This window comes from Etheostoma cragini, chromosome 10 (assembly GCF_013103735.1).
Source record: "Etheostoma cragini isolate CJK2018 chromosome 10, CSU_Ecrag_1.0, whole genome shotgun sequence".
Lineage (NCBI taxonomy): Eukaryota > Metazoa > Chordata > Actinopteri > Perciformes > Percidae > Etheostoma > Etheostoma cragini.
This window is the reverse complement of record NC_048416.1, coordinates 16,265,338-16,286,798: the sequence shown is the minus strand read 5'-3', so window position 1 is coordinate 16,286,798 and position 21,461 is coordinate 16,265,338. Positions and strand designations below refer to the sequence as shown.

At 41.8% G+C, this 21,461-nt stretch overlaps 4 protein-coding genes across 4 annotated transcripts; 3 read left to right on the top strand and 1 right to left on the bottom strand.

Annotated features, from left to right (window-relative positions):
* The first annotated feature begins 655 nt into the window (after positions 1-655).
* LOC117951465 (endonuclease domain-containing 1 protein-like) lies at positions 656-3,261 on the top strand. The gene is made up of 2 exons (XM_034883174.1): positions 656-1,409; positions 2,515-3,261. The coding sequence occupies exons 1-2, from the start codon at positions 1,104-1,106 to the stop codon at positions 3,118-3,120; spliced, it is 912 nt and encodes a 303-aa protein (XP_034739065.1). The 5' UTR covers positions 656-1,103; the 3' UTR covers positions 3,121-3,261.
* A 2,691-nt stretch (positions 3,262-5,952) lies between these two features.
* On the bottom strand, positions 5,953-10,917 carry si:dkeyp-121d2.7 (zinc finger protein 852). The gene is made up of 5 exons (XM_034883149.1): positions 10,673-10,917; positions 9,876-10,201; positions 8,414-8,700; positions 7,690-7,801; positions 5,953-7,561 (listed from the first exon to the last, which is right to left on the bottom strand). The coding sequence occupies exons 2-5, from the start codon at positions 10,180-10,182 to the stop codon at positions 6,522-6,524; spliced, it is 1,746 nt and encodes a 581-aa protein (XP_034739040.1). The 5' UTR covers positions 10,183-10,201; positions 10,673-10,917; the 3' UTR covers positions 5,953-6,521.
* Positions 10,918-11,191: 274 nt separating this feature from the next.
* mif (macrophage migration inhibitory factor) lies at positions 11,192-13,131 on the top strand. The gene is made up of 3 exons (XM_034883184.1): positions 11,192-11,412; positions 12,515-12,687; positions 12,884-13,131. Exons 1-3 carry the CDS (start codon positions 11,305-11,307, stop codon positions 12,948-12,950), a joined length of 348 nt encoding a protein of 115 aa, XP_034739075.1. The 5' UTR covers positions 11,192-11,304; the 3' UTR covers positions 12,951-13,131.
* A 1,484-nt stretch (positions 13,132-14,615) lies between these two features.
* On the top strand, positions 14,616-21,310 carry LOC117951452 (zinc finger protein 836-like). Its single transcript, XM_034883148.1, has 5 exons — positions 14,616-14,837; positions 15,690-16,106; positions 16,760-16,884; positions 17,580-17,643; positions 19,009-21,310. Exons 2-5 carry the CDS (start codon positions 15,788-15,790, stop codon positions 20,280-20,282), a joined length of 1,782 nt encoding a protein of 593 aa, XP_034739039.1. The 5' UTR covers positions 14,616-14,837; positions 15,690-15,787; the 3' UTR covers positions 20,283-21,310.
* Positions 21,311-21,461: the final 151 nt, after the last annotated feature.

Here is a 21,461-nt window from a genome sequence, read left to right as displayed (position 1 = left end):
ACAAATTGGAGCAGAACAACAGAAACCGAGGATTTTCCAACAGATCCACCAAACAGCGAAATAAAGAAGCCCCGGCTTTTGGTAAAATAGCAGTTGAGAAATAATGGAAGTACTTTGAGAATCGTTTATATCTTCCAGGAAAACATTTCTGGTTTCCGCAAAGCAATCAGGGAACTTTTGGTGAGAGAAGAAATACAGACCACACAGAAACTGAAGGGAGACAGAAAAGGAAACTTGCTGACTTGCCCAGAGGAGTGTTATTGTACAATGATACCAATTAACAAATGCCTGCCAATACATATCTCAGGATGCCTTTAATAACTCCCAGAGACAGTTTAGGACAGTGCCATAAATGCAAGAATCAAAGCAAGTGTGCAACCGCAATCAATAAAGAGCTCGGCACCATGCAAGGTACTCAGGGTTTCCCCCACACCTTTAAGTCTTTCCTCTTTTCAGACAATGTGTGAGAAAGCTGGGGACAAACGCTCTGCAGGGAAATTCTGCAACACAAACTCAAAAAGTCTGCAGCCATAAAAACCTTGTCCTAGAGGGGACTTAGACAAGACAACAACAACAACAACGACGGCATCAGCAACAAGAAACTGCACTGCATGTTCCTATTTTTTTTTTGTAGCCCTAGCATTATCATAACATATCTAACGAAGATTTAAGCTATTCTAGTCAAGAACAAATACGGTCAGTCTTGATGCTCAGTGTATGTAATGCAGGGCATCTTCTTCTTTTTTACACCTTGCTGCAACCACCAAATGATTAAACACTAGAAACGAGATGATCTCCACCTCAGATGACTAATGAAAAACATATATGCAAAATGATTGTTTCCCAGAAGGCATCCTGACTAATTATTTACAGGGGAAGTTTGATAGGCGTGAGTTAGTCTCACCCACAGGGTTCCTGTTGTCAGTGGGCCTATATAACAGGAAACCTTGACAGCCCTCAAACGCCTTTACTCTGGATGCTGAATGCACATCAAAGAAATCTAGTTTTTTTTAACTCTGGACTTGTGTCTGAGAGAAAGTCTGTCAGCAAAGTGTGGGTTCGCCGGCATCTCTTTTCAGCAGGCATTAATTCAGCTAACCACGATGTGTCAAAGGAAGATGCTGCAAATCTCCACAGGAGCTCTTTTTCTTCTCCTACCCTGGTTTGGTGGCCTGGTCCTTGGAGAGATCAGCAGAGACTTCTCCCAGTGCCTCAGTTTCTTCTACAAGGAAACTCCTCCAGAGGGTTTCAGTGCAGAGGGAGACCAGCCAATATGCCAGCGCTACCAAAACCAGTACCGCTTTGCCAGTTTGTATCACCGGCAGCATCGTGCACCACTGTACTCGGCGTACGTACTCAGTCCTCCAGATGGCAAACGGCCCAAATCCATTTGGAAGTATGAACCACAGGTGAGTAAGACAACGGTGTGTGGTGTTCAAGAGCAGCCATTCTCTTTAAAGAATTACACTACTACACATTACTTTGTTCAGTAGGCCTAGCATTTGTTTAGGTATTTCATTTTCAATTTTTATTTTATTTATAGTATCAATTCATAGCAAGAGTTATCTCAAGACACTGAGGTATGTTGAGATTAACACCCAGTTGCCAGTTTGTTCTTTTTATAATCATCATTTTGTCCGTCATGTCATTTATATCAATGAGGGTAGGCTAACAACGTGCCAAAAGTTGAATCAACACATCTTTTTATTATTATTATTATTATTATTATTAACTTTGTTAATGGTAGGATTTTGCTGGAGTGTTGTGTTGCATTGGTTTTAGATATCTGTACCTAATAAATTGGAAACTAAGTGTACAATATGATCAGGTAGATTTGAAGGAAAACATAGTGTCCTGACAAGGGCAAAGAAACGCAAGGTTCCTCTTTGGTTATTTTTATTTTACAACGGAGCATCACTTCCTATTGGTTAGTAAACTTACAGGTTTTTTTTCTACAATGTCATCAATGTGTTGAAATAATTTAGATTTCACAAATACACACATCAGCATTCCCATGTAGACTTAGTTGGACTTTGTGTTGACATTTTAAAGTTATGAGAGAAAATGTGACAGAACAGTTGAAGTTTCTGTTTCATTGAAATTCCGTGGACAATGTGTGATTGTCTATGACAAAGCAACATAAACTCCTCCTTTGACAAGGCTCAACATCAAACAAACAATCCATATTCAAAATCCATTTAAAAAAACAAATAAGTAGGACTAAAACTGTTAAAACTATAGTGTTAATACATCAGGGTACAGAGCCTATTTTAATTTGTTCAGGGTGATTAACACAACGGAAATAAAGGTTTCTTTGTAGATGTTTTTCCAGGCCAGTGGGACTTATAGCGCCAACCTGATGGCAGTAACTGAAAGGGTTGGTGAAGGGGTGAAAGGGGTCTTTCGTGTACAGACTTATATTCACATAACTGTTTAAATCAAACAGGATCAATAAGTAGAAAAATACGCTTTTGTTGCTTCTGTGACAGCGACGTGTGTCTCTCTTTCATTAAGTTGGCGTTTTCCCGTGCCAGCTCAGAGATGGAACACTTCCACATCCCTGTAGACCAGAATGTGATTGAGAGTCAGGCGGTGCTTGACGACTACAGGAACTCTAACTTCACCAAGGGCCATCTCAATCCCAGCATGCACGAGAAGACAAAAGAAGACCGCGAGGCCACCTTCACCCTGACAAACGTTGTCCCTCAGCGAGCAGGCTCCAACTCTGGCCCATGGAACAGTCTGGAGAATGAGGTGTTAAAAAAATTCACGGCCTTCTGCAACGGGTCAATGCATGTGATCACCGGAGCCATGCCTTACGCATCTAAATCGCGCTGGATCAATAACAGGGTGTCTGTTCCTGAGTACATGTGGTCTGCCTACTGCTGTCCGTCCTACAGATCTGACCTCCCGGACTCTGTGAAGCCCTTTTTCCCCACATATGCTGCTGTGGGAAGGAATGACCGCAACAGTGGAGAGGAGATTGTGCCAGTTAATGTCAAGGCAAGGGCCTCGATCAGGGGCTATGATGTAAGGCGGATGTCTTTACAGACACTGGAGGGCATCCTGGCACAAAGGCTGGCCATGCCCATCAGTCTGTTTAATGGACAGTGTGAGTAGCAAAGAGGAAACGCTTAAGTTCCTTGTTGAAATCAAGGGCTTCCTGCTATGTGTGTTTACTGCAGTGATCTCGTACAGCACATTTCTTAATTTTTAAATACTGAATGATTGATTTGCCAGGACAGGATTATTATCTCTCCGTAGTTGGATATGAACTTATCTGATGATTACTGTTTTGTAATAATTTGTAATAATTCTTCCCTGTGTCAACGACCCATGATTTTACTAATAAAATCAGTCTGAAATGGATGAAGAGTCTTCTGATACAACGAACGTTGTGTATGTATATTACGTTCATTTTGTTGTATATGGTATATAACACCTTAAAATAAAATGGTTGCCCGTTTTGTACTGGTGTGTACATAAACGGTAGCCTGGTCCTACCATACTCCCGTACATTTTAGTACAGAGAAATGAAAATTGAGCAGAAGTACGTAGGAGGGAAATACCGAGTGGTATTCATAATAGGGAAAAATACAGAGTGGCATGCGAAAGCAGCCATTTACTGTGGTGTGTTAAAGAAACATTTTCAGATTTTTTACCCTCCCATGTATTGCCGGATGAACCCAATAGATAGACAGATAGACCGAAATTATAGGCATCCAGTGGCTTAGACAACTCTATCTAATCTATTCATTCCCTCCAAATATACCCCACTCTCTATGCAGTGTGTATTTTTTTTCTGCAGTTGAAAATGCATGGCTCCAAGCAGGATGTGTGGTAATCTGAATAAACACAAATATATTCAAGAATATGCAACATTTAGGCACAAAACCAAAAACAATTTTGTCACAGGGACACTTTAAGTATCCTTCACAAACAATTTTGTTATTAAATCAGCACAAAACAGCAGATACAGTGTGAGACTGGAACTGTTGGGACACCTGGTATTACACACTGAGTGACTATAATACATCACTCCTCTGTTTTCCCTACAAAAATCTATTTGAGGCAGGTGCTTTCTTCACCGACATTTAATTATAAATTATCTAAAAAAAAGAATATTAACTTTGTTTGTTTTTCCGTCACCAGTGGTTTGCTGGTAAGGTGGATGGCAGCGATGGAGGGATACGTCAGTGTAGTCATTTTGTGATGAGCAGGGAGTAAAAAATTAAATTGTGAGAAATTAAATGTAAATGAACAAATGTAAACTGCATTGTGTATTTGGTCCAAATCCATTTAGAAGAATGAACCACAGGTGAGCAAAAAAAAAAAGTGTTATGTAAGAGCAGCCATTTTCTTTAAAGACTAACTGTACTGTGAGATTTTACATCACTTCTTTTATATTAGTGCAAATGAATTCACATTAGTTCTATTGAAGTGTTGTAGAGGTAAGTGTGTCTATGTTAATCATAAATGGTAAGAGAATCTCACAGACACAAGGGTGCTGCCTCTGCATGTAGATCTAATGGGAATTAAGTATTTGGCTGTAAGATGGTGATGGTAAATGTGTGAGAGAGCACGAGCGCTTCCTGTTAAATACTCAAAGTGCCATTGTGGTCAGTGGGTGACTTGCAAAAACTGCATTGCTCTTTTCTCTCTCTCTCAAACTGTTTATTAAGAAAAGAAGAATTATGTTACACACATTATCAAATTCAAAAGGAAATGAAGTAGCAATGTATCCATTTTGTATTAATTTATTTTTCCATAACTGACTGACTCAATAACACACCTGTAGCACCCACAGAAGCGCGCACACACATACACACACTCACACTCACACACACACACACACACACAGACTAAATTCAACTCAACAACAGACAGCAAGTCACTCCTACACATCTTCTAAAACATGGTATCCCTGTCTTCCTTTGTTTTTAAGCTGGTGTCTCACAAGGCCTGCCCAGAAATGCAGCCTTTCACCACCCCGAATCCAGTCTACTCGAATGTGAGGAAGCCCCAGGCAGTGGTTCAGGACTACACACGCTCTGGGTTCACCAAGGGCCACATCAATCCCAGCATGCACCAGAAGACAACTGTGGACCGTGAGGCCACCTTCACCTTGACAAACATTGTCCCTCAGCAGAAAGCTTCCAACGGAGGCACCTGGGCGCCACTAGAAAGGGAAGTGTTGGAAGGATTCAAGGCTTTCTGCATAGGGTTCGATGTATGCGATCCCCGGGGCCATGCCGTATGAGTCTGAATCCCGCTGGATCAGTAACAGGGTTTCTGTTCCTGAGTACATGTGGTCTGCCTACTGCTGTCCGTCCTACATATCTGACCTCCCTAAATATGTGAAGCCCTTTTTCCCAACATATGCTGCTGTGGGAAGGAATGACCGCAGCAGTGGAGAGGAGATTGTGCCGCCGGATCCCAAAGCGGACACCCGTGTCCGAGGCTATGATGTGAGGCAGATGTCCTTAGAGACCCTAGAGGGCATCTTGAAAACCAGGCTGGAAGTGCCAGTCGGTCTGTTTAAAGGGCACTGTAAGTAACAAAGGGTGAGAAGCTCTAGTAAACTTATCTGCACACAGTTCATTCTCAAACACCAGGGTTCTTATAGGTCAGTATGAACAGCATACCCCCCCACCCTCCCTCTAGTGTCTGGTCAGACTAAAATCTTAAAGAGACTTCCTCACTAGTTAATGAATGAATGAATAAATGTTTAATTGAAATGTTGTCTGGCTGTCTCTGGTTGGAAATGAATATACTCTTGAATGTCTACGAACTTCATGACTTTCCAATGAAACAAAGAAGAGCCTTCTGATGATTTTAAATATTTATTTCTTCATGATATGACCAAAACACAAATATACAAAATACAAAGCTGTCAATATATTGTCTGGCTAAAAATAGGGGCATTGGCTGCAACATTAGTGACTTATTAAGAAAAACACACAAATGTACAATTTATTGATCATCATAAATAAGCACAAGCTTTATACAAATGAGAGAATAGCTGAATGGCTGTAATGTATTTCTTCTTCGGCACCTACGACTGACTTCCTGTCCACTTAATTAACTTATCAACTTTTACTCAGCAAAAATCATCCACACATGTATTTTCTTTATCCAAGTAATTTAGAATGCGGAACTTTTACATATAAAATTGCCGTCAACCAACCTTGCTCAGTCACCCACAAGTCTTCACAGTGTAGCTGCTCAATGTGGCTCTCTGATTGGTTACATGATTTATTTGTATTATCCAAAATCTTGACAGACAGGAAGGGGGGAGAGACCATGGCCACCCTGTATTATTCTGACTCCTTTCTTGTCAACAGTGTTTGTGTAATTGCTCTCCCTGCCAGAGGGGGGAGACATAAGTTCCGCCCTCCAGCTTAGACTCCATCCTGGAAGAGCGTGTCAGAAAGTTAACTCAACTTAGCTTCCACCGGTCACATTCACCACCTGAATTCCACCACATTCAATTAAAAACTTGCCTTTTCTTTCCAGTTCTATCAGAGATTCGAAGGAGTGGCTCTAAAAACACTTGTGGTCAAAGCCACTTCTCCAGTTGGAGCACTAGAGTAGAGTGTCGGCTTGTCGCTGTGTATGAGTTGGTGTCTCTTTAAGTACTCCACCCGACTGAACCGTTTCCCGCATGCTTCACACCCGTATGGACGTTCACCTGTGTGAATCCGCTGGTGCCGTTCCAAATTGCCAAGACGACTGAAGCTGCGTCCACATTGAGGGCACCGGTGCGGCCTCTCGCCCGTGTGCACCAGATGATGCCGTTCCAGTGAACGCGAGTGTGTGAAGCGCTTCCCGCAGATCTCGCAGCAGTGCGGCCTCTCGGCAGCACAGGCGCACTCGTGGTTCTTGAGAGCCCAGGCGTGGCTGAATGTGTTGCCGCAGTGGGCACAAGGGAAAAGAATGTCCTCTCCATTGTCCTGTAAATGAGAGGCTCCCAGTGGACAAGGGTGCTCCTCCAGCTCAGCATCTGAGGTGAAGCCTCCTCCACACTGTGGGCAGAAGTGGAGCAGGTCCACGCCACTCTCCTCTTCCCCTCCGCTCTCCCCGACACTCCCTGGAGCAGAGAGGTGGGGCAGGTGCTCTGACTCTCCCTGCTCTGCCATTCTATGCTCTCCAGTCATGACCGCAGCTGAGTCGCCCTCTCTCAACTTCTTTGGCCAGCCTGACCTCAGCTCCACGCCGGCCCTCACAACGTCCTCCATCCTGCCTTGCCCTATCTGCTCCTCTCTCTGCAGGGTGGGTGGCTCCAGCTCTTCATCCTGCTCCATTCCATCAAGACCAATGTACTTGGGGGCCAGGCTGCTCTCGCTGCCTCGCACTACCTCTGAGTCCGGACTGACAGGCTGGGAGGCTGTCATGGCAGCCTGTTTGCGGCCTCTCTCAGCCCTCAGTGCAGACTCCAGACCCCTCAGCTCATCCATGGTCATGCCCCCTTCCGACGGCTCTGCAGACTCCACTTCCCAGTCCTCCTCCTCCTCCTCTCTTTCTCCTGAATGAAGGGTCAGGGGATGACCCGACAAATCTCCTGAGTAGAGACAAAGAGAGAAAGAGAGAGATGGCGTGAGCAATCATTTCCCCTTTCTTTCCAACTATTGGTTTCTGATCTTTTCACTAACTTCCTCTCCCTCAATCAGTGTTTCCTGGGCTCATTACCTTTGCTTTGGGCTCTGGAGCCAGTGTGGAGGTTCTGGTTGGATGGGTTCATCTTCAAAGCTTCCTTGATTAGCTGGAGAGAGGCGGGTTGATAGCCCTCTGTTTGTGTTAACTGCATTGAGAAGCACAGAGAGCGTAGTAACTTAAGTGGATAACTCAAACCAGAATATAAAATGTATTGTGCTCACAACAGCTCGTCAACATAGATGCAACCCTCATTGCCATATCCATATGTTCTGACCCCACCAAGTCATATGTTTACAAAAAGCTAATTGATTGGTTGCATTTACTTAAATCTATTTTATCAGCCATCAAAAACACTTTGTAATAAAATCACAGGAGGATAATAACACATTCTGCATGCTTTGAATGTTTAAATGCAGAAAGCAAGTGAAGAATGGACCTGTGGCCTGCCATTTGGTCACGTGGAAGAAAAGCAAACAGCTTTTCACCTCTATCAGTCGTATTTCTACCTATTCGCTTGCCACACTTGAGATTTGGAGAGCCCTCTTCAATGGGCTCTTCTGGAAGCTAAATATCCAATCGATAGCCTTCCCTTCATCTATTACATCTCTGCAGTGATTTGATGGCTGAAAAACATGAGCACAACTCTCTCTTTTTCTGTCTGCATTCTTTCTCGTTTTATGTGAAGCTGCTCAGCAGCAAGAGATGCTGTGCCACTTTCTCCTCCTACTCCTCCTCTGAGAAAGCCTGTCTCCCTCACCTCCTCTTTGATGTTGGCCGTCTCCTCCCCCTCACCGCTGATGCTGCCCTCCCCTTCCTCGTCCTCCGTCATCCCTCCCTCATCCTCTTCATCCCTGGGGAACTGGATGAGGTACATCTCCCTGGCCTCCTTCCCCCCTCTTCCTCCTGCTCCTGCTACTATCCCCACAGCTCCTGCACTTTCTCCTCCTCCTCCTCCTCTACCGCCACCTCCACCTTCTTCTTCCCACACACCTACAGGCCAGCCTTTTCCATAGGCTGCTGCTGGGCCCTTCTTCGACTTGCCTCCTGTGGAGAAGAGAGGAAGACAAGGGAAGGGTGGGAGGGAGGTGAGACAGTTAGGAGAAAGTGAGGGGGGGCAGGAGAGAGGAAGGGCACAGGGAGACAGGAAGGAGAGTGAATGACATGTGAGGGGGAGTGAGGTAAGTGGGAGGAGATGATTGGAAGGCCAGGAGAGAGAGATGGAGGGGAGAAAGGGGTGGAGAAGTGGGAGATAAGAAGGAGGAGGAGGAGAAGGGATTGGATTGGGGGGATGGTAGAGGGGAAAAGGAGCAGCAGATGGGAACAGAAGTAGAGAGGTGGTTGGGGGAAAGGTAGAGAGGAAAAGGAGCAGGGGGAGGAGGAGGGAGCATAATGAATGAGTGAGGAGAAAGGGGGTGTAGAAGGACAGACAAGAGAGCAGGAAGGAGAGTAAAACGTTAAAGGGAGGAGAATAGCGAGAAAGGCAGAAACAAGAGGGAGAAGTGGAGTTGGTGGGGGAGAGGAGGAAGAGGAGAGTGAGGACACGTTGAAGGAGAATGAGGAGGGTTGAGGATGAAAATGTAAAAAGAAGAGAGAGACAGAGCAGAGAGAGAAGAAGTGGAGAGGGAGTGTGTAATTATGGTGGTGGTGGAGAGTAGCAGGAGAGGAGTGGAGGAGGTGCGGGAGGGAAGGAGGGGAGTGTGCGTGTTTGTTTGCAGCGTGAGGAAGGAGAGAACAAGGCAGAGAGAGAGGAAGGAGAGGGAGGAGGAAGAGTTGGAGAGAGACAGAGAGAAGTAAAGGAGGTGGGGGGGAGGGAGAGGAGCAATGCAGGAAGGGAGTGATAGAGTGTGCAAAAGCACAGAGGAGTGGGAGGGACAGAATGCAGCCGAGAGAGAGGAGAGGGGGAGGTGAAGGACAGAGGGAGTGAAAATGAAGAGGAGGCGGAGGAGGAAGGGAGGGAGGGAGAGAGGAAGGAGGGAGGGAGGGAGGGAGAGATCAGCTCTTGCCAGATGGTTTCCAGCAAAACAAGTGCGTCTTCATATAGGCCCTGACTGCATAGCAAGAAGCCTCACATTAATAGACCAAATCTCACATAACAACATATGTAAGATGTTTTAGCAAGGTAACATTCACATGTAAAGACAGCTTTACATGTGACACAAACTACATGTCACGTAAGCCACCTCGTTTGGGAGGTAAAGCCATTCTCAAGCACTACTTACGAGCCACCTCAACTTTTCGCTTCTTCCGCCCTCCAGCTCCTTCCTCCGCCGCCACCGCCAGTCCGGCGTTGCGCCGGTTGGCAGCCCAGCCCATCCCGTACTTGCGCTCGGTTCTCAGTTTGTTCTCGGTGAGCCTCAGCCGCTGTTTGAGAGAGTCGTTCTCCTTCCTGTTGAGGGACAGTTCCACCAGGTAGTTGTTCACCATATCCTGGAATAGTTTGGTGATCTCACAGACCGAGGCTCGGATCAGACTGTCCATGACAGCCGTCAGATGCGTCTCGAACGTGGACACCGATTCCTCCATCATCGTGGCCGCGGGATCGGACCTGATGATGGTTCAATAACAGTGGATGTAATCACGCGAGCAGGTCATCAACGTGAGTTTTTACAGAGATCACAAAAGTTTCACACTGTTTAATTTAAAACGCTAAAACGTCAGCCAATGTATGCCAATGGTATCCATATCCAATGTCAGTTCCACAAAATAATTGCAGCTATGCACAATCTTATTTAATATCGACAGTAGGACTGACTACAGTGACTACATGTTACACACAGTAACACTATTATTCCACATCTGTTATCATTTAATGAAATACTATACTGCCGCTTTAATTAGCTAAGCAGGTTAAAACCAAATTCACGACCTGCGTCAGGTTGGCTTAGTAAACTTGTAATGTAGCTAATCGACACACAATAACGTTAAAGTAACGTTAGAAGAGGAGCGGCAACCTCTAACGTTTCGTCTGGAAAGTGATCGTGCTAGCAGACTTGCTAATATAGCTTTGTATACGCACCGTTTCTTGTATGAAATCCGGAGGAGTAGCTAGCTAACTTAGACGTGAAACGGCGGCGACAGATGGTAGGATTTCACCGATCGCGGATAAGCTTGGTCGATGTTCATAAGCACAGAGACATGGTGACAAAGGAAGGCGCCATCCAACTTCTGCTCGCTCGCTCTCTCTGTCTATCTCTGTCTATCTCTCTCTCTCTCTCTCTCTCTCTATCTCTCTCTCTCTCTTCTTCCTCTAGCCTCCTTTCAGCGCTGATGCTCGATGACACTGCGCATGCCCAGCACCGTAATTACCCTACAAGAGCCGCACCCTGGGAAAAACATGCATAAACTCAGGATCCAATACATTACCTTATACTTAATGTGGTCTCAACAGTGGTGTTAAGCTGTTGTGAAAAAATAAAATAATGACAAAAAAATACTTTCCACTTGGTTGACTTAGCACAGCATGTGCCAACAGAAGTGTCTTCCGGGATGGAAGGGGGCGCTGTGGTCGCCGTGGTCCCATAGCCAGCCTATTGCACACGATACTAGAGAGGAAGAGACATCTTCTCTTCACTGCTCTGGTGGCAGAGTCGCGGCGATCAGCATCAGCAGTTTGTCAAGTGGAGAAAGGCACAACTAAAAGGAGTAATCATGCCGATGTTTACGGTGAACACCAACGTATCCAAAAGCGATGTACCAGCGGCTATGCTGTCCGAGGCCACCGAGGAGCTGGCCAAAGCTATGGGCAAACCTGCAAAGGTAGGCCAGGACCGTGATCTTTCATGTAGAATCTACGCTCACTATGAAACTGAAACTAAAACGGGCTGCCTGTCTTTATTCTTCAACGGAAGAGGCTTAGGGCCACGTGTGAAAAAAATGAAGAGTTTTTTTAGACTTTGAAATAAAGTCAGATTTGTGACTTTAAACTCAGAATTCAAATACATTTTGACATGTGGCCCTTATCCTCTTCCGTATTCTTTCCCATTTGGATCAGCTTAATAGATTTTAACATTTCAGTACAACACGTGCAATTATGCAAACATAAGTTTTGACTATTTGTGGAGTAAACATGGGTAAATGATTGATGATTAACCCTACGGGTTAGAAGCAAATCTTTGTCCTACAAACTGAGTGAATACTTTTTGAAATAGGACTCAGAATAACATCCTTAACATCTCATATATATCAAAATGGGAATCAATCCATATCAGTTCAAAACATTGATAGGCCTAGGTTAAACTAGCATGTACTGTACATATATTCAGCACTAAAGGAACTACTGCATCTAATTTAAAATATGGGTTTCAGTTGGAGTCTGGTTTAGCTATAACTATTGTTTCTGGGAATATGGAGATTACATCAAGCAGTTGTGTAACATGGTGGGTTGATTCTAATATTTTAAGGGTATTTTTTAATGTTAATCATTTTATGCAAGAAATGTAAAGAAAAGTGAAAATGTTAAAGGAATTCCATATTTCTCTACCAGAATAATATTAAACAGCATTTAGACAATTATGTAGGGAATCACACTGTAAGTTAAACAGATAAATGAATACATATGATATCTTAAAATAAATAAATAGATTTCAAAGGTATTGTTGGTTACTTGGCAAGCGTTTCTTCAGGTTGGGGTTGTAGTGGGGTAGTTTGGATTCATGACTTCACTATTTGAAAAACCTCACTACAACCCTCACTGAATTCTAAAATGTAATATGTGCCTGTACTTTTTATAATGCTGAAACTACAATGTCACATTTATGCTCAATTGGGCAAAGATCCTCAAACTGAAACCAGTCCCTCACGGTTGAGCCACCCAATGTAGTCTGACCTCAGTTTTGTGTCTCTGTATTGCATATAACAGTACATTGCTGTGCATATCAACCCTGACCAAATGATGATGTTTGGAGGGAAGGGAGACCCCTGCGCACTCTGCTCCCTCCACAGTATTGGCAAGATCAGTGGAGCTCACAACAAGCAATACTCTGAACTCCTGTGTGGACTGCTCAACAAACACCTGGGCATCTCTCCTGACAGGTAAAACAAACACACACACACACACACACACACACACACACACAGAGGCAGTACAGTCATTTACTACACATAATGTGATGAGTAAAGGTAGCATGGTGACAGAAACACACAGTTTAAAATAACCCTGGGTCTTGCATACCTTGCTCACTGTTCATGTCCGATCTTATAAACATATTTCTCTTTGTGTCTATTTCAGGATTTACATTAACTTTGTAGACATGGATGCAGCCAATGTGGCCTGGAACAACACTACCTTTGGCTGAGATGGAGGTCAATGAAATAGAAGATCATTCCAGTATTGTCCTATATATACAAACATTGTAAGACACCTGGTAATTCAATGGCCAATATTCTGTATGACTCTTAAAAGCACTTAGCTTGACCCTTTAGATTTGCACTGATCTCTTTTCCAGTATAATGCTATAAAACAAACCCTGCAGACCATACAATAATCTTTGTTTTCCTTGATTTTCTAGACTTACAAAGCCTTACAATGTTGTGTTGGCAAAGAAGGGTATGATGTTATGTTGTATATCAACAGTAATAGGACCACTGAGAGCAAGGCAAGAGTTATTAAATTATATGAGTAAGTATTTAGACATATTAAGAATGAACTTTTCTAGCTGTTCCATACATTTTTTCCATAGTGACTTAAAATATTTGAACAATTAATAAAAAGGAAAATAGGGGTTGATGCTTTAACATGTCTGAATATGATATTTACCCCAAATAGGTTGATGACATCAATGTTAGCGTTCATTGTATCAATTTAACAAAGAACATTATTGTATGTAAATTAAGGAAGCTTGTCAATTTTCAAAGACAACCAGCTGTGGACATCAGACAATAAAATTTGCTATGTGAACTTCCAAAAATTAAATGTTCTGAGGAACTTGAGCAACTTCTAAACATGGTAAGAGGGGTATAAGCATAGAATATAACAGATTGTTTTGGATCATGAGCACAAGTGATGGTAATGCTTTACAGATTTTTCCACATTCTATTCTTGCCTTAAACTTTTTAATTTGTGATAAAGTCTTCAAGTGTTAACAAGCTAACCTGTATTCAGTAAATGATAAACAAAAGTTAGGACATTTTCATATCAATAGGCTTTAAAAATTGACTATGGTAATAAATCTGTTGTTACATTAAATGGTTTTGTGTGAAGAAAAGTAATACGGGATATTCTAGTAAATAAAGATTAAGCAGCCCACCTCAGGATATGACCAATTGCTGCAGACTGGAGACTTCCCGTCTCAGACATCTCGAATGTTATGCTGGTGCCGTCCCGAGATTCGACTTTTCAAAATAAAAGCTCGTGTCTGGTCCGCTATGTCTTAGAACTTTGGTGTTTTGGATGTTTTTGAACTAAACAGTAAAACAATTATGCTAATGAATACAATTACTTTTTCAGCAGAGTGTAAGGCCAGGAGACCTCCCGGATAGGCTGACCTCCCGCACATATTAACACAAATCTGCTTAGCTAGCTCCATCGTGTTGTAACTAAGAAATCTACCTGAAGGGAGAGAGTACGCAGGGTCAGTGTATCAGATTGATGTACACTGAGAGATTGCACAGGCCTATATAATATACATTATTTACATAAATCGCAACGTTTTGCTTAATCATTAACGTCATTCTTGTACAAGATTGGTTGCTACGGTAACCGCTGCCTGGTTGTAGCAAACATATGGACCGCATGCGCCAAAGAAGATGTCTACCTCAGGTTTTGTAATACATCTATGAACTAGTTAGTTGTCTTAATACATCCATGAGCTAAACCAACTATTTGGACCATATATCGTAATACATCCATGATTCATGCCATATACCGGTATGTACACTTTTCTTGTAATGTTGAACAGTTGAACGATACAACGAATACGCACGGGGCAACCATGGGGCCGACGCAGTGACGTGCTCTTAAGTAATGACGTAAGAAAACCTTTCCCTCCTTTGGGACGGATGTGGAGTAAATATGGCGTGTGGCCATTTTACGGTGTGATGGCTACACATTGACTAGATAACTAACAAGAAACTAATGCAGCTTACATGTCAGATGTGGATGAAACTGTTCACTGTTAACGTGGTAAAGCCTTTCCGGTTCCGACAAAGTTGAGGAATTACAGGAACTCTCCTTGTGCCGAACGGTCAGTGGCTCGCCATGTGTAACGTTAATTCACACTAAATGTTTAGCTATGTAGCTTATATGGCACTTTAGCAGTTTTTTGTCAGTACGACGTCTGCTAGTATTTAAAATAACGCAATGTGTGCGTAGCATGAACTGAATATGTAGCCTGTTCTTTCGTGGAATGCTAACGTTAAATGTATTTAGCTACTTAACGTTAGCTAGCTAGTCATTAACGACTTTAGCTAACGTTAAAGTGGTACATCGTCAGGTTAATCATCCGAGTTTTTATTCTTAACCAGTGAGCCAGAATTATCTAAATATAGCTGAATCTTAAAAACGCTAACGGCATCTCATGGCGTAAATTCCTGATGGTTTCCCCCACCGGCGATTTGGGGATTTGAGGACATTCAGGGGTTAGCCGGCCAGGATTATTATTATTTTTAAATCTGTTTTTTGATGCACTTTGGCATCATATTTACTATATGATATTGACATTAAAAGTACATGTCTTAATGATTGAACATTTAAAATGTGTGCCTTCAAAATTTAAGATTATGAATAGTGATGTAAAACCTAGCGTTAGCCTATTAGTAATGTTAGTACGTCTAACAGGAAACATTTACTGGAAAACACTATTGTGTCTTATGTACTTGTTAACTTTATTAAAATATTAAATTTCCACTCACTCACATTGTTATGCTTGAAACATACCACCTCTACCCCAGGTACTGCTTAGGCTATGAGCCAGGTAGATAAATAGGATCCCTTTTGCCATGGGTTTAGAGCCCTGTGTCCACAAACATTATCCCTGCTAAAGTGACCCAAATGAAAGAATACCTGACCTCACCTGATCTCTTATCTCTTTGTTTAAGGAGTAAATGATAGTGGGAAGTAAAAAGGACCAGGACAGCATCACACAAGACTTTCCAATTGGGGACATCTGTACGCAGCTGCCAGCCATCTTCCAAGATGTCTGACAATTTGACGAGAGGGTTTAGGACCCAGTTGACCACAAGCATGGACTCAGTCCTGAGGAGAGCTGTGTTTGAAATAATGCTGATCTTTGAGAACAGCCTACATGACCATCTAAAGGACCTGGTGCAGAAAGGAGAAGAGATTGCTCACCTCAAAATAAAGTTACAGAGAGCAGAGCTCAAGCTGAAAGAAAGTGAGTGTGGAGGTGACAGAGAGGTGGACATGGGTAGATTTACCCAAACACAAAGAGAGCCTGAACGTGTTCTGAGCGCCTCTGGACAAACGGCGGATGTTCCTGAGATTGATTTTGAAGGTATAGTTGTCAAATGAGGTGAATAACATGACAAAATATGCCGCCTTACAGTGGAATGAATACACACACACATACACACACACACACATATTGTTACACTTAATGAGTACAAATGTACTTTACATGTCTGTAAAAGTAGATTTACACTACCGGTCAAAAGTTTGGGGTCACTCACAAATTTCCATTGGACTCCATTATAGACAGAATCCCAGCTGAGATCAGTTGCCTTGTTTTTGTAACCAGGGCGGCAGTTTCCAGATTACATTATGTGCTTACATAATTGCAAAAGGGTTGTTTAATGTTTTCTTAGTTAGTTTTTTAAAATAATATCAGATTAGTAAACAAAATGTGCCTTTGGAACATTGGATGAATGGTTGCTGATAATGGGAAACGTAAATATGGCATTAAAGATCAGCCACCCACCAGATCAGCTGGTATCCTGTCTATAATGGAGTGAAATGGAAATTTGTAAGTGACCCCAAACTTTAGACCGGTAGTGTAGTGTATTTATATATATATATTTCTTATGAGCTACCAGTATAGCAAAAAGAAAGCCTTGTAAACTGTGCATTTCTTTCTACATCATTCAGTCAAAGGAATCACAATTTTAAACTCTGCAGAGCTTAACCATGTTTGTGTATTGGTTTGTGCAGTACCTGACGACTGGTGTGCTCCCCTGGGCTGCGAGACTGTAACTAAGCAAGAAGAAAGCTTGTGTCCCAGCATAAGACTGCGAAAACTGTCCATTCCACTGTGGCCCATTTCAATCAAGCAGGAGGTGTGTAAATGAAAGATGTGGTGGTAATGAAATTTAGCATTGTGAGCCAGCAGGAAAAAAATAATGCTGATTTAAAAACCTGAGTTATGTTGTTTGAAGAGGCTAAAAAAAACAACTTGTCAGTACACTTGTCTTTATGAGACAGGATAAATGGTGAGATGGACCGTTGGAGATTTGGTAACCCCACATATAAAGGCCATATGCTCTGTTTCAGTGGCTGGATCTAATACAGTGCATCATCGATTGGTACTCTTGAAAAGTTACATGGCACTCAGGAAATGTCACCACAGCCAGTTTTATGAAGTTGACAGGAAATGCTAGTGTTATATCCGATTTTGACAAAAGATCAGATTGTTGATATAATTCAGAATCTTACAGACCAACACAGCCAGTCAAAGAGGCAACCTTTCCTTGGGGGGAAGCTTGACTTTTTTTAATTTAGATTTAGTTGTGCTTTGAAAAACACCTATCTCTGCAGGGCCTCCAATCCTATCAGTATATTGCCTTTTCCTAATCTGGATTGTGTTATAAAGACCTGCCGCCATACCCACTTCTTCACATTTGGGCAAAGTAATTGAAAGTTTCAGAACGTCAATGAAGTTTATCTCATGTATTGCTTCCTTTGCAGACACATTTTCTGTCTACTTTTCAATGTTAATCAGTGGAGATATAACAAAAAACCATCTGTGTTTTAGGTGGTTAACTGTGCCATTGATGACTCTCATCAGCAAACAAAGGGTCTCAGACGCTCCACGAGAGGTGAGTTCATTCTTAATGATTTCTTTCATTCATTTTTTTGTGTTGTAAAAGATCGATAATAATGTCAAAATGATTATTGTAATTGCCTTCTACTTTCACACATTTACATACTTTCATTCACCAATAACTATTTTATGATTTCCAAGGCTCCCTTTAAATACTAGATCACAATCTTACTTGTGAGGTAAAATCCTACATTTACTGTAATACAATTGTTAAAATATAAAATTAATGTTATTGTATTTGGTTGTATTACCGAAGCAAAATGTGTAATTCAATTAGTTACTAATCAAATTGAAAATAAATTTCTTTGCATTGATAAAGTAATCCAAACGACATTTATAATGGGTAACATATAACAATAGCAATTACATTTACAAAGTACCCTTCCTAACACTGAATTTATGTGTGATTCAACACATTCTTTCTGTTTTGTGGCTGTGTGGAATTTCTTTGAATTGTCGTGAATCCATTCCATTTCATGTCATTCAAATCCAACTTCCTGTGTGGCGGAGTCAATTTAATTTGAATTCCAGTTCATTAATTGGATGGAGGCCAATTTTTAATTTTGCGCATGCCTGCTCTCCATGAAGTGAGTTTTGGTTTTAGTCACCCAGTTTTAAAGATGTCCTCCTTTTGAGATTTCTGCCTCTGTCCTCAAAGAAGCAGACGTTTCTGATGCTAACAGCAGTGGAACATTATGCCAAAAAGTAAGCAGCTTCATCTCTTTCCAGGAAGTGTCTATTACTCGATCTACAGAAAACACTTTAAAGTGTTTGTACTGTTTCCTCACTAAAAATGTGTTCCTGTCAAACCACTCAGGGTGGTGTGTTTGTTATCCAGAGTACAGTAATATACAGTACTTGATTTTTACCAATATGTGGATTGGCTGACAAGCACCTGCATACAGTGTGTGTACCTGGAGGATTAAAAGGAATATGCATTAAGGATCAGATCTGCCCTGAATCATGCCCGGCTGACACCACAACATCTTCCTCAAGAACTGTTTTTATTTTCACAACATACACATAGCTCAACGTTGATACTTTTACACCTTTTTATTGTTAATGTTGAGCTATTGGAAGGTAAAATGGCTGTGGCAACAAGCTCCATTAGTTTCAATTGAGCATCGCACTATTATGTGTCAGCAGCTGGCTTTACATTCCTTCCTGAGATAACACCACTACTTTTTATGTGCTTAGTAAAGTCTTGCAGATGCAAAACAAAAACTGTCACTATTGTAGATATCTTATGTAAGCCGTTTGTTACACAATACAGTTTTTTTTTTTTTTCATTTTATTTCTGCTCTTTTACTGGGTCCCAGTTATTTTAAATTTTTTTCTTGTTGCTGTTTTTCTTTCACAGGTTCCTCATTAAACGAACACATCCAGGACAGAACCATACAGATGCGCAGCCGAGGAACTCAACCCTCACCAATGAGAAATGACATGAGACTATTGCTCCAGGATATCAAACAGGAATATACTGACCTGACAGGCAATTCAGGTCTTAGAGGAAGAGGGAGAAATGTAACTGGAAAAGAGCAAAGAAATACAACAAAGAGCAAAACCAAGAAAAGAAAAACCGCAGCAACGGAGTCTCAAGAAAAGGAGACTGTGAAAAATGATGGTGAAAAGAGGTACTCCTGCAAGTTTTGTAAGAAGCTATTTAATACGCCGTTTGGCCGAAGTGTGCATGTACGATCACACAAGAAGTGTCAAGGTTGCAAAAAAGAATGCCGTTTTCCAAGTGCTCTTCAGTTGCATAAACAGACTTGTCGAAAACTCAAGAACTTGTTGGCAAAACAAGCTCAGTCCACTACCCCTCCCCAACGCGAGTCCTGTGATGAAGAAAACCCGACTGCACCAAGCAGAAAACAGCTGATCAATAAGGAGGAAAGTAAACCTTTCACTAGCAACATTAGTGAATCATCTATCCAGAAAGGTGGGTCAACCAAAAAGCACACCGGTGTACACTGCAACAAGACGTTTCATAGATGTTCCAAGCTGAAAGAGCATGTGAGTGCTCATTCTGGTGAGCGGCCGTTCCGATGCGACATGTGCACAAAGAAATTCTCCGTTAATCAGGCACTCAAGAAGCACATCATGAGAATCCACAAAAACCAAATGAATTCCAGTGAGACAAATGAAAAGGTTGCATCAACCAAGCCTTTAGAGGAGACTGAAGATGATCAACAGGATTTGATGTCTCAGAAGAAAGACACAAGTCTAGCAATCAACCATAACAATGTTCAGAAAAATTACAGTTCTGGATGGCAGACAATGGGCCGACGCTGCTCTGACGGTTTCAGCTGCTTATTGTGCCAGAAGGTCTCAAAAAGCAAATACCAGTTGATTGAACACTTTCGCACACACACCGGAGAGAAGCCCATCGAATGTGAGAGGTGTACTGCAGTGTTTCGTTTTCGTGGACAGCTAAACTCACATCAAAAAAGGTGCCATCTGCCAATGAAAGGGACCCAGTGTGCAAAGTGTGAGAAGATATTCTACTCACAAGTAAAGTACAGTAAGCATGTGGCTAAGAGTCACAGGGTTTGTCCTAATCTCTGCAAGGTTTGTGGAAAAGGCTTCTTCTATAAGGGACGCCTTAAGAACCATATGGCGCGTTACCATAATTGAGCCTGTATACAGTAGACATTGAAACACTGGGTGTTGTCATTTATGCTGTTATTGATTGATGGTGGGGTTTACCCTGCAGTTAACATTCTTAAAATCTGTTTTTTATTTTATTTGAAGATTAAATAATGTTAAAAGGGAAGTGTGCCGTCCCCTGCTGGAGCTGCTCCCCCCACAACCCGGTACCGGATAAGCGGAAGAGGATGGATGGAATATTAAATGAATCACATCACTGTTCCCCTGAAAAGTTCTAAAACTGTACTGTAAAACCGGTAATAGAAAATCTGGTAGTGTTGGCATTGTCATTTGTCTAAAAGGAAAGCCCAGATGTCAAACATCAGTGTCTCTGTCCCTTTAATAATGGATCAGGTCCATCACCAAGCACCCTTTTACTACTATTATCATTTATTTGTTTTAATGTAATTTGATATTGAGAAAGTAACACTGATATAAAGGGTGTTTTGTTTGGCTCAGTAAATACCTGTCAGTTGAAGGCCATGTACATGCAATATCGCCTTAAAGCAGACCTGCTCTTTGACTACAGGATCAGCCGCAATGTCTAATAGACACAACAAAATGGCCTTGGTAGAAGCTGTATAATTATTGCATTACACATTATATCAAACCCACCAACCTTGTTTTTGTATTTACTAAAGGTAAATGTTTTATCTGCATGTATTCGTCTACTTTTTGCCTTAAGTACAGATTGAGCTGTTAAGTATCAAGTCTGTCATTCAAACAATGTTTGCATTTACTCTGGAGTGTCAAAAAATTTCAACTCTTGAGGACTTCTTACTTTCAAAGTTATGTTTCATCTTAAGCTTCACTCCTGAAACATATTTTACGTTTTCGACTGTTCCAACGTTGTTGCTTTTTTTCAATTCTGTAGGGGTTGTATTCATTGATTTACACGGACACAATGATTTAGATGTTTTACAAACCTACTCTTCTGTATTTTCTTTAAACTATTAGAATACTGTAGATAGACTTAAACATTGTCAACATTTCCCCAATAAAATCCATACTTTATACCTTGGCTTGCATTTTTTTTAAATGTACATTTACATGCAGTAAACTATAGTATCTTCTCGCCATTGAAAATGACAGTCATCTGAATGTCTATCTCTATAACTATAACACTTCTTTTGGATATTTTTGTTGTCGGCTTCCCCTTTCTTATCG

Excerpts from the sequence above, each read along its gene's own strand:
- LOC117951465 (XM_034883174.1), top strand. The coding sequence starts at position 1,104 with ATGTGTCAAAGGAAGATGCTGCAAATCTCCACAGGAGCTCTTTTTCTT. Across the intron at positions 1,410-2,514 it reads TTTGGAAGTATGAACCACAG|TTGGCGTTTTCCCGTGCCAG; the intron begins GTGAGTAAGACA and ends TCTTTCATTAAG.
- si:dkeyp-121d2.7 (XM_034883149.1), bottom strand. The coding sequence starts at position 10,182 with ATGATGGAGGAATCGGTGTCCACGTTCGAGACGCATCTGACGGCTGTC. Across the intron at positions 8,701-9,875 it reads GCGAAAAGTTGAGGTGGCTC|GAGGCAAGTCGAAGAAGGGC; the intron begins GTAAGTAGTGCT and ends TCTTCTCCACAG. Across the intron at positions 7,802-8,413 it reads CGGCCAACATCAAAGAGGAG|TTAACACAAACAGAGGGCTA; the intron begins GTGAGGGAGACA and ends TTCTCAATGCAG.
- mif (XM_034883184.1), top strand. The coding sequence starts at position 11,305 with ATGCCGATGTTTACGGTGAACACCAACGTATCCAAAAGCGATGTACCA. Across the intron at positions 11,413-12,514 it reads CTATGGGCAAACCTGCAAAG|TACATTGCTGTGCATATCAA; the intron begins GTAGGCCAGGAC and ends TGCATATAACAG. Across the intron at positions 12,688-12,883 it reads CTGGGCATCTCTCCTGACAG|GATTTACATTAACTTTGTAG; the intron begins GTAAAACAAACA and ends TGTCTATTTCAG.
- LOC117951452 (XM_034883148.1), top strand. The coding sequence starts at position 15,788 with ATGTCTGACAATTTGACGAGAGGGTTTAGGACCCAGTTGACCACAAGC. Across the intron at positions 16,107-16,759 it reads TCCTGAGATTGATTTTGAAG|TACCTGACGACTGGTGTGCT; the intron begins GTATAGTTGTCA and ends TGGTTTGTGCAG. Across the intron at positions 17,644-19,008 it reads TCTCAGACGCTCCACGAGAG|GTTCCTCATTAAACGAACAC; the intron begins GTGAGTTCATTC and ends TTTCTTTCACAG.